This window comes from Cynoglossus semilaevis, chromosome 15, assembly GCF_000523025.1.
Source record: "Cynoglossus semilaevis isolate Cse_v1.0 chromosome 15, Cse_v1.0, whole genome shotgun sequence".
Taxonomy (NCBI): domain Eukaryota; kingdom Metazoa; phylum Chordata; class Actinopteri; order Pleuronectiformes; family Cynoglossidae; genus Cynoglossus; species Cynoglossus semilaevis.
In genome coordinates, this window is record NC_024321.1 from 10,395,670 (window position 1) to 10,410,174 (window position 14,505).

Genomic DNA, 14,505 nt, shown 5'->3' on the forward strand with positions numbered 1-14,505 from the left:
TGAATGTATAAGGTTTTCTGCTGCCCCGGGCTTGAATGGAATTGTTGTCAAATATTTTTTTATCACTATCAAATTTAACAAAACAAAATTGTTTTTGTAATGTTGGTGTTTTGGTTTAGTTTAACGTCGATGTTATACTAATATATAATGACTATTTGGGCCTTCCGTGGCGCAAATAGGACGTTTGTTATTCATTTCACTTATTTTAAAGACTGGATTAAAAAGATATATGTAATAATTAAATAAATAAAATAAATTAACTTTTCGCAAGTACAAAAAATGATCTGGCAACAGATGAAGCATTCATGTTGCCATGGATGAGGGTGAGGGTCTCAGGGTTGCCAGGTCTGTCCGGCCTGAAGCCGCAGAGCCGCCACAGTCGATTAATCATGAACCGAAATCCGATTAAAGATCAAAAAGTGCGCAGGCAGATCCAGTTCGCAGTTTCAGGAAGACGGATATGAGTTTGAACACATCCCGTGCTTCACCGCTCTTGAGCCGCTCGCAGTTGCGATGCGTCAACCTGGTGAATCACCACCAACCTCATCAGCAGGAGAAACGCCGAGGAGGAACAGGAGGAGGAGGACAGAGGAAGATGGAGAGACAGGGGCAGAATAAAAGGAGAAGGAGGAGGAGGAAGAAACCAAAAGCCTGCGCCGTCAGTCAGTCTGTCACAGACCACACACACCAGCAGCCAGAAAAGCAGCGGAGCGTCAAGATTTAAGCTCCATCCTGTGACCACCATCCTCCTGCTGCTGCTCCTCATACCTCCGAGGAGACTTAACAACTCTAATCATCATCATCGTCGTCGTCATCAGAGGATTAACTTTTCATCATCACAGTCGTCTGAGGGCAGCGGATCTCATCTGAGCCGATGAAAAGTTTGTGGGTTTTTTCCGTTTCTTTTTTTTGTAAATAAGAGTAACAGACAGCGATCTGATCCAGAGACGGAAGAAACCATCTGAGCAGTGGATGTGAACTTCTGAGAGCGCACTGAAGGGAATTAAAGGACCTGGAGAAAATGATAACGCTGTGCAGAGGTGAGAAGAAGAAAAAAGTAAAACTATAACCGCACTATATATTTTAAAAATCATTATTTCGGTTTATTTAAAAAACTGTAAATATTATAAAATAAGAAAAAGCGCATCTTGCAGTCACTGTCAGTGTATGGGTTTGTGTTTTTAAATATTTACACTAATAATTCCTGATAAAAACATATGGGGCTGAACATTAGACTCTTTATTCTTTTTAATGACGACAATTAATATTTAATTATTTGATATGTCATTCTTGTTTATGTATTAGTGCTAAATGCTAATGTATAAACAATTCGTTTTTAATTATTATCAATAATTGTTTGTTGTATTTGTTTCAAAATATGAAAGTAATCAGCAAAGAAGTTTAATTTTATATATATTTCAGTTTGTTTAAGAAATATGTATGAGTTATTAGAAAAGGGTCTTTAAAAGTGTGTGTGTGTGTGTGTGTCACTGTGTTTTGACACTGTTTTCTCACTATTTCAAACAATTTGTACATTTTACAGATTTTTAAATTTCTAATCATTTTGCATTCTCACTTCAAACCAAACTGTTGATCTCATTTGTGTGTCACTGGTTGAACTTGGTATTTGGATGAAATGTGTTGAACTGAAGTAAAGTGTGAATGGACATCAGCGCACAGTCCTGACACAGTCCTGTTTTGGTGCAGGTTCATTTTGGTGACCTGTTCAGGACTGTTCCTGGCTTTGTTCCTGATTTCTTTTTTCAGGTCTAGTGGTCCACATGGGGACCAGCACCTGGTCCTAATGAGGAAGAACCCAACTACTGAGGCTCTGGTTAATGTTAGATTAAAGGTGTGAGGTGGTCGAGGGCCACGTGTGGCAGGTTTACCAGCTTAACTTTTGCCCAGACAAAATGGATATGAGCATGTGTGATAAGAGATGAACAAGAAAACATGTCAAAAATGTCACAAATATCAAAGTGAAAAAAATGGCCGCCAACAATCGTGTGCTCGTACACTGCAGTGTTGAACCACAAGCCACTAATAGCTGAAGAAGAAGAATAAGCTTTATTGGTCGTTGTACGCGAACATACAGATAAACACACACAATGAAAATTGTTCTCGGTATTCAACCCATCCCTGGGAAGCAGTGGGCGCTTAAGGAGCGAGGGAATTTTTGGTGCTTGCTCAACAGACCGGAGTTAGGGCGTGATTTGAACCCGCGTTCCTCCGATAAGAAGCCCACTTCTCCTACCATCACGCCATGCGCTACCAGTGTAATTCCACATCTTTTTTTTTACTACTTTAGGTTAACATATGGCAACACTGTGGAAGGTTTGAGTTCCCGATCTGGATAACAGGAACAATAGTAGAAGTAGTACAAGGCCACAAAGACACACAAAGTGCACCATTTGGAATTTCATTCAGTTCATTTTTTCCAGATATATTCATAAATGTGTTGTTATTGTGATTCCTGAAAGAAGTTGGAATTAGTAAATTCAGATTAAGATTAGACATGAATAGATTATGCAGGAGGTTTTGGTGAGGCTGTTAAATGGGAAATAAAAACATCAAGGCAGAGCCTAAACAGAAGAATATGTTCTTCGTATACCTTGCTTTACCTACTCGCAGGGACTTTTTTTTGAGAACACTTAAAGCGTTTGAAGTTTCCGTTTTAGAAGTAGGATTACAATTATGTTCAGATTAGAGTTTATTGAAGGTATACTTAATGGTTAATGTTACAGTAAACGGCTTGGCGAGTTCAGTGAAGTGCACGCAAAACACAAAAACCACTGTGTGTGTGTGTGTGTGTGTTTCACAGTAAAAATGACAAGAGTTGAAGGGGTCGGAGGCAGCTAAAGCCTCCTGTCTAGTTAGCTGTCACTGATATGAGAAAGTACATGATTCAAGTTAGTCAGGGTGTAAGAGAACACAAACACAAAGACACACACACACACACGTACACACACAGACACACAATCACACAGACTCTCTTCCCCCCTGGGAAGCCTGGTGCGGCTGCTGCTCCATGTCTACCACAGGGGCTGAAAGAAGAAGGGACAGACAGTAGTGAGGGTCTGCTCTGCAATGAAATGATGGAGTGAATATGAGATCACCAACTTCCTCTCTTTCTTCCATCATCTGTCAGCCTTCTCTCATGCTGCCCTGATCCTCCACGGTGAACGGCTGGCTGTATACAAACAGTTCATACTGTAGGGGAATTTCTGAGCACTACTGAACACTACTGAAACCTTTTAGAAAATGAATATATGAGAACCTCAGCTGTGGAGGAACATGTAAAACACACACCATCTCACACACACACACACTGACAAGGTCTGTTATTGTTGGGAGGACTGAATTAGTGTCGGTGTGTTTCAGATAAAAACTGTAGGTGCCTGATAAACCAACCAAGTTCAGGCACTCCAGCCAATAGAAAGTAAATAAATGAAAACGATAGATAGAGAGATAGATAGATAGATAGATATATAGATAGATAGATAGATAGATATATAGATAGATAGATAGATAGAGAGATAGATAGATAGATAGATAGGTAGATGGTGGAGAGACAGAGAGAAAGTATGGAAAGTATGTACAAAAGAGAAGAAGAAGTGAACCATTCACATCCTTTCATTCGTTCAGCACCATCCTCAATTTTTCACAGTGTATAAATGCACACATGTACATGCTTGCACACACACTCAAACACACTCACACTCACACTCACACTCACACACATGGAGGGAGAGAATATTAGAAGGGGAGAAAGACAAATATTAATATATATCCGCATAAATATATTTATACAGAGGATGTCAAGACAACGTGTGTATGGTCAGGGTTAGGGAAGAAAAGAAAGAGTGAGAGAGCGAGCGAGAGAGAGAGATACAGACAGGGAGGGAGAGAGAGGATTTGGTGGTAGAGGGGTTAATGCAGTGCAGATTGACAGAAGCTAGCAGCACCCAGAGGGAAGGAGAGAGGAGAGAGAAGGGGGGAATGATATAAAATGAGTCGGTCACGCTTTGAACAGTTACACATGCTGTTTACATTTTTCCCAAATTAACATGGCCCCTCGCTTCAGAAACCCCCACTCTCCTTCCACTAACTCCTTTTCCTCTCCCTCCTTCCTCTCAAATCCTCTCCTCCTCCACCTCCTCCTTCCCTCCGTCTCCTTCCAGGCCCAAATATATTTATTTTTTGCTTACAAGTGAAAGCAGTAATATTGCCCAAACAGATTTCATTGGAAAAGGAGGAGACAGGTGCCCCGAAGCGCCGAAAACAAAAAGCATTCATTATTCAGAAATAATTATTGTTATTATTACGGTGACGTGTTGAAGCCCAATCAGAAGGGACGGACAGGTAACATCATGTGCATCTTTAAGGTTAAGGGAGCATGTACAGAAATAGTCAAATGAACAAATAGACTCATTTATAGTTACAAGAGGCGGAGCCTGTTCTGTCGCCCCTGCACAGTGATAAATAACAAGAGCACCAAACAGCAGACAGCTCATGAAAGACAGACCGCCACGGCTCGAAGCCACAACACACAGAGTAATCCATAATACAAGAGGACATTAGTGTCAGCCAGGAGGCCGTCTCGCCACCAAACTAAGTCATTGAGAAGTAAATTAAAAACTTGAGGTAAGAAAAGTGGGACGAGGAGAGAATGGGGTGGAGCCAATTAGTGCACGGAAGAGATGATGAGCGGAATTGGAGAGAGACAGGAAGTGAGGAACTTTAAAATAGGAAGTGTTTCAGAATGACTCAGGGGAGGAGATGGGAGGGGGGGGAGCGGGGCAGATAAAGGGACAACAAAATTGAAGCCAAACAAGGCGATAAACTATAGCGCGAGTGGAATCCACAGATTAAAAAAAACAAAAAACAGGCAGGAATAGATTGGCTTATAAGGTGAGGAGAGAGAGGACAAAGAAAAAAAGGGGGGAGAGACAGAGAGGGAGAGGGGGAAAAGGGGACAAAGAGTTCACAAAGAGACAAGATCACGGACGATAAATGTGTGTTTTCTTTTCATACTGAGATCCAGTATGAACCAAAAAGTGCAGAGGATGTCACTATATGTGTGTTTCCTGAGTACACAATGGTCTGTTTATAGGAATTTATTCAGTATAACGTTTGTGCATACATGAATCTCCTCCAGCGCACAATCTGGACGCATATGTGTGCATGTGTGTGTACGAGTGTGCACGTTTGTGTGTGTTGAGTTAGTGAAGGAATGCACATTTGATTGAGTGCAGACTGCACATAAATCTGGTCTGTAAGTGTACACAGACTCACAACACCGACCCTGACCTCGGACTGTCAAAGCCATCCACCTTCTCTCACCTCCAAACTCACCCTCACTCACCTCCGCTCACCTGCAGCCCGGGGTGTGTCTCTATCAGTGTCTGTGTAACTCTATGCTCACATCAGTTAATTTGGCCCGTGGCCCGTCCTGCACAGGTGTGTTTTGTTTAGGGTAAGTGTCATGTCAGAAAAGTACATTTGTCACTTGGTCTGGTGCGAGACAATTATTAAAAACAAAGCAGGAAGCATCTCGTCAGGGATTGTTTTTGACATGACTTTTCCTTTTAGCAAAGCCACATTGAGTTGCACTGCCTCCGTTGTGGTAACAGCACGACTGTAGACGAGGCGGGTGACCAGGGTACGTTCAAAGAATGAAACATGAATATCAATTTAAAACACAGGGCAATTTAATAACACTTTAAAGTAACAGTACAAAGACTGACCGAAGTTTCTCTTCTTGTGAAATGCTAATATGAGTTGATACATTTCGTCATATTGGTTTTGTGATCTGTAAGCAATAATATCTGAAGGTGGCATTTAAATTCTCATATTGTCAGGTAGCAAAGACAGTCGACCATAACATAAAGGTATTGGTGATAAATATCCAGTTAAGCTTTCCCGTCAAAAGGCAACTGTAATTGAAAGGAAACCCACTTAGTAAATAAAGTTAAAACATCATAAAAATAGCATAGAAATAGCTATAAGTCAGAAAGAGCTATAATAAAACTACCCCAAAGGTCACAGGTAGTGGTTGAAAAGTTTTTCAAAAGAAAGAAAGAAAAATACTAAATAAGATTAATGATGCGCCTAAACGTATTTTATGAAGGCAAAATGAAATGAAAAAACGCCAACTTTCTGCCTGGTCTGTTGCCTATAACTCTGGATTTAAATTAATCCTTTTAGCCTCCCACAGAATGCTATACAATATTAATGCAGGGACTAAAAATTGAAAAAATATGTTGCATTCTGGCTTTGTGTGCGTTACTTCTTCATCATGTTTTCATAAAGTATGAATTTACCTTTAAATTTAATGTTTCACAAACATCCAAGTTTATTTTATTTTACCCTCCATCTTTCCTGCCAGTTTTCACCAGTCATTGACTCAACAGGGGCCCGGTGTGGCTTTTTTATTTTTTTAATACTCAGTGATAGCTGACTGTCTCTGTGCATGGCCTGTGTGCATGGCTGTTCTTTGGTTTCCTACTACAGTCCAAATACATGCAGGATTAGGTTTATTGTTTATTCTAAATTGACTAAAGGTATGAGTCTAAGTGGAGTTGGCTCCAGAGCCCCCCTCCAAAAGGATTCAGCGGTTTACGGGATGACTGAGAGCCTGCAATATGGTTGGTTTTATCAGTTCCTACCGCGGCTAACGCTACTTTATCCCCTGATGGAGGAGTGAGCGTTCACTCGGTGAATATGTATAAATGAAGTGTGAGGATGAAGTGAAAGGACTTTTAGGTCTGTGTATCACCACGTAGATAGTGGTTGGTCACATGATTAAACCCTGGTATTCTTATCAATGCCTTATACGAATGCTGTTATAAAATATATGGCATTATAGTACTCCTATTGGGAGCTTAAATACTCATCATCATTTACAACATTTTTTTCAAGTGGTTCAAGCTATGGCCCAGGACCAGGGGTTGAAGTTTCTTGGGTTTTCCCACAACACAAAAAGTAAATGCTTGCTGGTAAACATGAAATACACGTTGTGTTGGAGGCCGACAACACAGAGAAAGTTCTGAGTCATTATTTGGCCATGTATTCTGTTTACAAATGCCAAAGGTGTTACGTCACACTTTTGCCCTTGACTACACACTGTTATCCTTTCGTACACCCCTGAACCCTGACCCCGTTGTATTGTTAAGTTCTGACCTATAACGAGTGCAGAAGCTGTGTTCGGCTTTGTTCAACAGATGGCAGCCAGACTGCACAGTGACTTTACATTAGCAGACACACTAAAAATAAAAAATTATGATCAGTCATTTATAATGGAGCTCCCCAGTGAGTGAATAAGTAGTATCGTAATCACTATGTGCAAGTAAATATTAATAGCAGAAGTGCCCATGCTATTTTTTTTAAAGGGGGCCAAGCTTCGATAATACGAAAATAATAAAAACACCCGAGGGCCAGCTGCTGCTTCATTGATTCCAAACATTGCAATTAAGTGTCCTACAAATCCGTGGCTTTTCAATAATTTTATTTAGTACGTAGCAAATACTTTGGCTTAACTGGTAATAAAATGGGAGAGATTTATTTTAAATACGTCAAGTTTTCTTGTTTGTTTTTATGAGATAACCTAAGCAAAAGTTATCATGCTGGACAACACAGAGTACCTTGCAACAGTGCTGCCAAAAAGCAAGTTGTATGTTGGTAAATAATAGCAACTTTTTTAACATGTGTCAAGTGTGACTTAAATGGTTATCATCAGCTAAAAGATAACCACAGAATCTAAGAACAGAAAACAAAATGACCTAAACCACAGTGAAGGGTAAGTAAAAAAAATATTCACATAGCAAAATTACAGGGAAAAAAGAGCACAAACATATATTGTTAAAATTAGTTTTATATTTTTTAAAACATAACCAAGAAATTGTACACTGACCAATCAAGTAAACAATAGTTATAGTGTAGTATATTAGCCAATGGTTAGCCTCGATGACAGTTTTAGCTAAACAAGATCAGAATATGAGAAATATTCCTGAACTTGTTTTTAATGTTACATCAAGTTGGTAAACAACAACTATTACAGTATAGATAAATAGGTTGTATATTTTAGAAATTCTTCACCTATCAATGAGATATAATATATAATATAAAGAAAGAAATTGTGGGCCAGATAAAACCTATCCAAATGTTACAGACATTGGACATTGGACTTTCCTTAATCAGAGTCGGGGGGATGTGAGTGCACAGAGGCAGGTCATGGTTGACTGTTGCAGGGAACCCCTGATGTTGCTGTAACACAATCCTCCCACCGAGAATGTTCTGGATTCAACCCTGCCCTGCAGAGTGTGCTTCCACTGCCAGGTACGCAGACACAGCCCCAAGCCTGCAGGGCTCGCCTTGAAGTCAGGCTACATGCCGATGATGATGTACTTACTGAGTCTAATGTTATATAACAGCAGCGAGTATCTGGGTTTGACTTATCTCAGTTTACTCTATACAAAAGATCGTTTGTTTTTCGCCATGACGGAGGATGCTTTCAGACATGTCAGCCCTCAATCAAAACAAGAGTCTCTCTGCGTCTGGCAACCATCTCTGAACATATGGCTCCAGAGACAGAACAAAATGAGTTTTTTTTTTTACCTGTTTACTTCTCTCTGAATTCAATCGCTCTTTCTCACTGTGTGTCCTTTCGTTCCTCCAGGCTTGTTTACTCTTAGAGTCAACCATGTCGTGTTTGTGATGCTCATGGAAGCTGTTTAGTGGGAGGAACCTCCAAAGTTGATGAGCTCCAAATGTTTAAGTGTCGCTTTGGAGATGCTTTGTAGCTTTTGACAGGTGACGAGGCGATTTGCAGTTGGCAGGAGGTTTGGCCGACGGGGACTGACTGATTTAAAGGTGTGTGTGAGAGCGAGAGTGTGAGGGAGTTGCCCAAGCTCAACCACAGTCATTTAGAAAATAGTTGGGAGAATGATGAAACTGACTAATCAGGGGCAAAGTGGTGGAGGCACAGCCACCATCTGGGAAACACCTGGTGGCTTTGTTGTGTTGTGTCACTGTCATGACAAGTATTTCTAATCCCATTTTAATTGAAATGGCTAGATTCCCAAATTTTTCAAGATCGTGTTGCTTGAGAAATCGTTTTGTTTTTTTCATTTCTTTTTGGAAGAAGTCTGCGTTCTAAATCTTAACTTTGTCAACACTACAATTTGTACTATAATCATCCATTCGTCTTCTGTTGCTTATTCTCAGGGTCCTGTGGGGCGGGGGTTGGGGGGGGGGTGATGGAGCCAATCCTAGCACATATTATGGGAGGGTGCGGTAAAACCTGGACAGTTGGCCTGTCCATCACTGGCCCACGTACATCACCAAACAACCATAATCAGACCATGGAGGGAGGGGGGGTGAGGGGGTGAGGGGGTGGACCCACTGACAACCCAAACACATGCAACATGCAAACAAACAGACAGATCATCCGTTACCACAGGGAATCAGACGAGTGAACCACCAATCTTTTTGCTCTAAGGCAGGAGCCGTAACTACTTTTCTATTGTTCGGCTCTGGATTATAATCATTACTTTCATAATGATAACTTGATATAATTGTAGACGTGCAAGAAAAACTATTCCCTTGTGGATATGTTAAAGAAAAGCTTGTAATTATGACATGTTCTTCTTATAGGTGGCACACTACAAAGGAGGCAACATTTTCTTTTGTTTGCATTCAGCCGTATAAAGTACATACCATGAGGTTTCAGACCCGATGTGTCAAATGTAAGTGGTTGAGTCAGAGGGAAACTGCTGTTGTAGGTCAGAACCTGTTTTCATACATCCGCCGAAAATGTGTTGAGAGTAAATATTTTGCAATCTGTTTAAGCTGCTCACTTAAACTCACTTACTCATCCTGGAGGCGCCCGTCGACATGAGACAGATGAAAGAAAAGAGAGAGAAAAAAATGGGGTGTGATGGAAAGGGAGTACGTGAGCTAATCACAGTTAATTGACTCCTGTTATTTTGACCTGAGGCTGAAAAGAGATAAAGAAGGGCAGGAGAAGGAGGAGGAGGAAGAGGAGGAGGTGAAGACGAGACAAAAAGGAAAGTCTGAGAGCATGCTGGAGACGAGCGGAGAATTCAGTTGGTGAAGCAACAGAAGACCCGAGGTGTGTCGGAGAAAGACAGAGTGTGCAAAGGAAACAGAGCTGACAGGGTCACACACATTGTGTGCTACATATTTCACACCTGTTGAACAGCAGCATGTTTTCGCCCATAATTACAAGCATGAATAACTGCCTGCAGTCAACGTGTCAGGGGGATGAGAGCGAGCCAGGATGGAGAGCAGGGAGGCAAAAGAAAAATGTGTTTCGCTTGAGTTGAAGGCCCAAGGAAGTGTTGAGAGAGAGACAGACAGACAGAGAGTTGGAAAAGTAAAGGAAACAGCGTGGAAGCCAAAGCGTCCAGACAGAGAGAACGAGCGCAGGCTGCAAATCAGTGGATGATCGTGAACTTTCCTAATGTTGAAAGCCACCTTTCAGCTCCAATTTTCTCTGTTTGAAACCAGAGACAGGGGCACTAAAAGGTTTGCAGTGGTATACACACACACACACACACGCGCGCACACACACACATTAATCAGCACATGTACACAGCATTGTATACTTTCATAACAATGTGAAATCCATCAACATATTTAATTACAAAGCCGCAAACCTTCTCACAAACATTCACACAGTAACATAAAACACCTACACAAACACACCGAAACAAAGGCAACTGGTACAAACACTGCAGTGTTTGTGATTGTAAAGAAAGCCACATGTGTGTGCGTGCGTGTGTGTGTGTGTGTCAGGGCAGAAAATGAACTTTTTTCCCTCATGATTCTTTTTTACTCAGAAAATGTGTTGCAGGGTCATTTTGATTGATTTTAGCTGCAACTTAATCAAACATTGGAAAACACTACACTTCTCCTACGTATCAGAGTACTAGGCTGAGAAGTACTGTATATGTGTGCGTATACAATTTCAAGGTAAAGGTAAAGGTATCTTTGTTTATTTCTACATGTAATCATTAAAAAACTAGTTTGGAGGATAACCTCTACCTGCTACTCGCTATTTTCCTTGCCTTGAACAAGTTCTCAATGTTAGCATTTTTGCTATTTTTTGGCTAACTTTATACATTTTGGTTAGCTTTTAGACACAAAAAACGTTTGTTAACTTTTAGCTATTATGAAAGTAAATTTATTAACTTATTTAGACCATATGTCTTTCATATTATCATTCGACCATAATAATTTGTTTTTTATCAAATCTATATTTCTATGAAATTGTTTTACATGGTAGACACGTAGAAAACAAATCGAACAAACACCATGATATGTCATATGTAACATTTCATTGGCAATTTCAGAAATTTCATTTTCATTTAATACTCGAATCTGTTAATGCGTGTTGTCGGCGAGGGTCCTCACAGAGATAGAAATACAACCGTGCTGGTGGTGCAATGAACAATGGAGCCATTTGTCTGATTGTCTGAAAATGACTGTCTAAAGATATTAGGCATGTTTTTATTTGAAGCCAGAGAAAACCTCTGACGGCCAGAAACCTCTACAGTCAGAGTGGAAACGGAGCGAGCTTTATCTGCATTTTCAGATGACTCCAACCTTACGATGTATAAACATACGGGGCCATTGCCACGGAGACGAAGAAACAAAGCAGAATTATGTAAAAAAAATATAGATGTATAAACAGTGAGAACGGTGACTCCAGCAACGATCTGGGGAAGATTATTGTCTGTTGAGTTTTCAAATCATCAAACTCATTAAGGATTTGAGATTAAATAATCACAAAATGTCTGAGAGAATAGGAGCAGGAATCAGTTTAATCTGGCTGTTATGATTACGTCCCTCTGCTGATGAGCCCGTGCTCTCTTGAATAATTCAAGGCTGAAGGATAGTTTAGTGGTTAGAGATTTTGTCTCACAGCAAGAAGGTCACTGGTTCATGTCCTGGCTGAGGCAGGTGGTGTCTGTGTGTAGTCTGTGTGTGTATGTGTGTGTACTTTTCAAGTATTAGGCCAAAAACGTGCAGACTGTGGATTAGGTAGCTGTAGACTGGTGACTTCAGCTGCCTCTGCCTGCCTGCCCTGAACAGGATACATGTGGTGAATAGAAAACAGTCATGACTTGGAAGTCTATTATTGTGACCCCCCCCCCCCCCCCCCCCTTAAAAAAACCCTCAGACATGCATAAACACAAACAAGTTCTCTGGCACCACCCAGAGGAGAGTTGGCTCACATTTTGAAACTCAATGCTCTGTACTTTGAAACTGCTTTTATACTGTTTAGTGTGGTTTATGGTCAGGGACACAACGGCATGTAGACCAGCAGAGCCTGGGATCGAAGCTAACTCTGAATGAATAGTGTTGTTAAAGTCTACAATAGTCATTCGTAATCAAAATGTGTTTAAACTCTTGTTTTTGTTTTGTTTTTCATTACAGTTCATCACCGCCATCTTCTCCTGCTCTTGGCTGCTGTGATGGTGACGGCCATGGACTCGTCACACCTAGCCAATGAGAGGAGTTCCATAGAGAGCACGTATGAACTGACCAAGTACCTGGAGTACCAGCTGAAGGAAATCCAAGACGTATACGTGAGTACTTTATCGTAATACCACTCTTTAGATCAGGCTCTCCTGCTGCAAATGTTACAAGATTGATAATTGGCAGAACCATCAACACTACTTATTTGTTACAACTAATAGAAGTTTAGTTTTACCAATCTGTGCTTTTTTTACCTTAAAAAAATTCAAATCAATAAATCATATTGTTGTAATTATTTTTTTGTTAAATCAAAATTACCGCCATTCAAAAACAAGCATCTGGCACTCCCTTCGCACTGACCGCAATCATAAGCATCTGGCACTCCCTTCGCACTGACAATCTTTTAAATGACAATCACATGATCAAAGTGCAAAGTGCACATGGTGTTAAAATGGAGAACGTGCTGTGTTTGAAGTTCCACTGTTAAACTATTGAATAGTCCGGTAATTCAAATGAATAAAAGTGGGGCAATAAAAGTAATAAAATGTGTAATAAAAGTGCAGTTTCTGGATCAGCAACTCCACACTAATGTGACTCCTCATGGTACGAAGCTGTGGAGCAGCTGCTGCCGCTGCCTTTGATGCACCTGTACTTTCTGCCTGAAGGCAACAGTTGAAACAACGCAGACAGGGAGGGTGTGAGACAGTTTAGAGGTCGTTCACAGGGATTCCTGCTCTGTTAGTGCAGAGACTCTTGGGAGATAGCTCACTCTGCTCAAACAGACTTAAATATTTATAATATTTCCCGAGTTAATTAGTATATATGTGTAGATAAAATAAAGAATAGATTCTATAAAATCCCAGTATAATATTAAATGATCTAACTCCAGATCTCTTTCCTTTAGAAAACGTCTGGAACATCATGAAATGCAGCTCAGACATATAGTACAAAAAGAATCGTCTTTTCCGAGTCCAAAGAAATTGATACAACTCATTGGTAAAATTGTTATAACTCAGTGATAAATATGCAGGTTGTACGTTAAAATTTAGAAATATTTTCAACAAAAATTATTGTCCAGTCACAAGACTGAAACAATGTATTGATCACATCTTTTCTTTGTCCTGAGTTCATCAACTTTGGTCTTGTAGTGAGAAACAAGCCACTGCACAAAAACAGTTTTAACCAAAACATAAAACCCAAATAATTTCTATTTTCCACTAAACAGGATTGTAATTTATGTTTTCATTTAATTTTTTTCTGCTGTTGTTTGGTAACATATTTTTCTGTAGAATTATATTTATTGTTGCTTCTGAAAAAGTGGACCTCCACTCTACTAACTGGCACATATGTTTCCTGTACACAGTCTGTGGTTACAGGCCTTTCTTATTCATAGCTCGACACACACACACACACACACACAAAAATCCATTAAAATTCCTCTTTTCCTGTTTTCTCTTTCATAACATTCTTTTCCAGCTCACCTATCTGGGCCCTCCATTCAATGAGAAGGACTTTTCTCCTCCTCGGCCCAACAGCACAGCTCTGAGTCTACCCAGTGCTGCCACGCGCCTGGAGCTGTGGCACGGCCTGGAGAACCAGGCTCGACTAGCTCAGAACCAGAGGGCCTACTCTGTGCTGCTGGCTGCTGTCAGAGAGCTGGCCCGCTCCACCCTCTGCCCCTCTCTCAAAATCTCCCTGCTGCACTTCTGCACCGGCCTGGACGGACTGCTGGGGTCAATATCTGCCCTCATGTCCACACTCAGCTACACACTTCCTCCTGCATCTGCGAACATGAGGAGCCACAGTGGCGAGTTGCAGTACACTCAAAGAGGAGTAGGGGGCGATAGACCAGCTCCACTTATGAGCCAAAGCCTTTACAGGTCCAGAGCTGGGAGCAGAACTGAGTCCAGTCAGCGGAACGGCCAGAAACGAGGCGGGACCAAGGTGGTCAGAGAACGAGAAGACGGCCTCAGTGTAGACCTGATGGAAAAAAGAAGAGGG

At 40.9% G+C, this 14,505-nt stretch overlaps 1 protein-coding gene across 1 annotated transcript in view; it reads left to right on the forward strand.

Annotated features, from left to right (window-relative positions):
- The first annotated feature begins 328 nt into the window (after positions 1-328).
- Positions 329-14,505, forward strand: part of clcf1 (cardiotrophin-like cytokine factor 1) — a 19,039-nt gene continuing 4,862 nt past the window's right edge. The window contains exons 1-3 of the mRNA XM_025063356.1: positions 329-1,040; positions 12,463-12,614; positions 13,981-14,500. Coding sequence (XP_024919124.1) covers positions 1,022-1,040; positions 12,463-12,614; positions 13,981-14,500 — 691 coding nt within the window. The 5' untranslated portion in view covers positions 329-1,021. The remainder of the gene's footprint in view (positions 1,041-12,462; positions 12,615-13,980; positions 14,501-14,505) is intronic.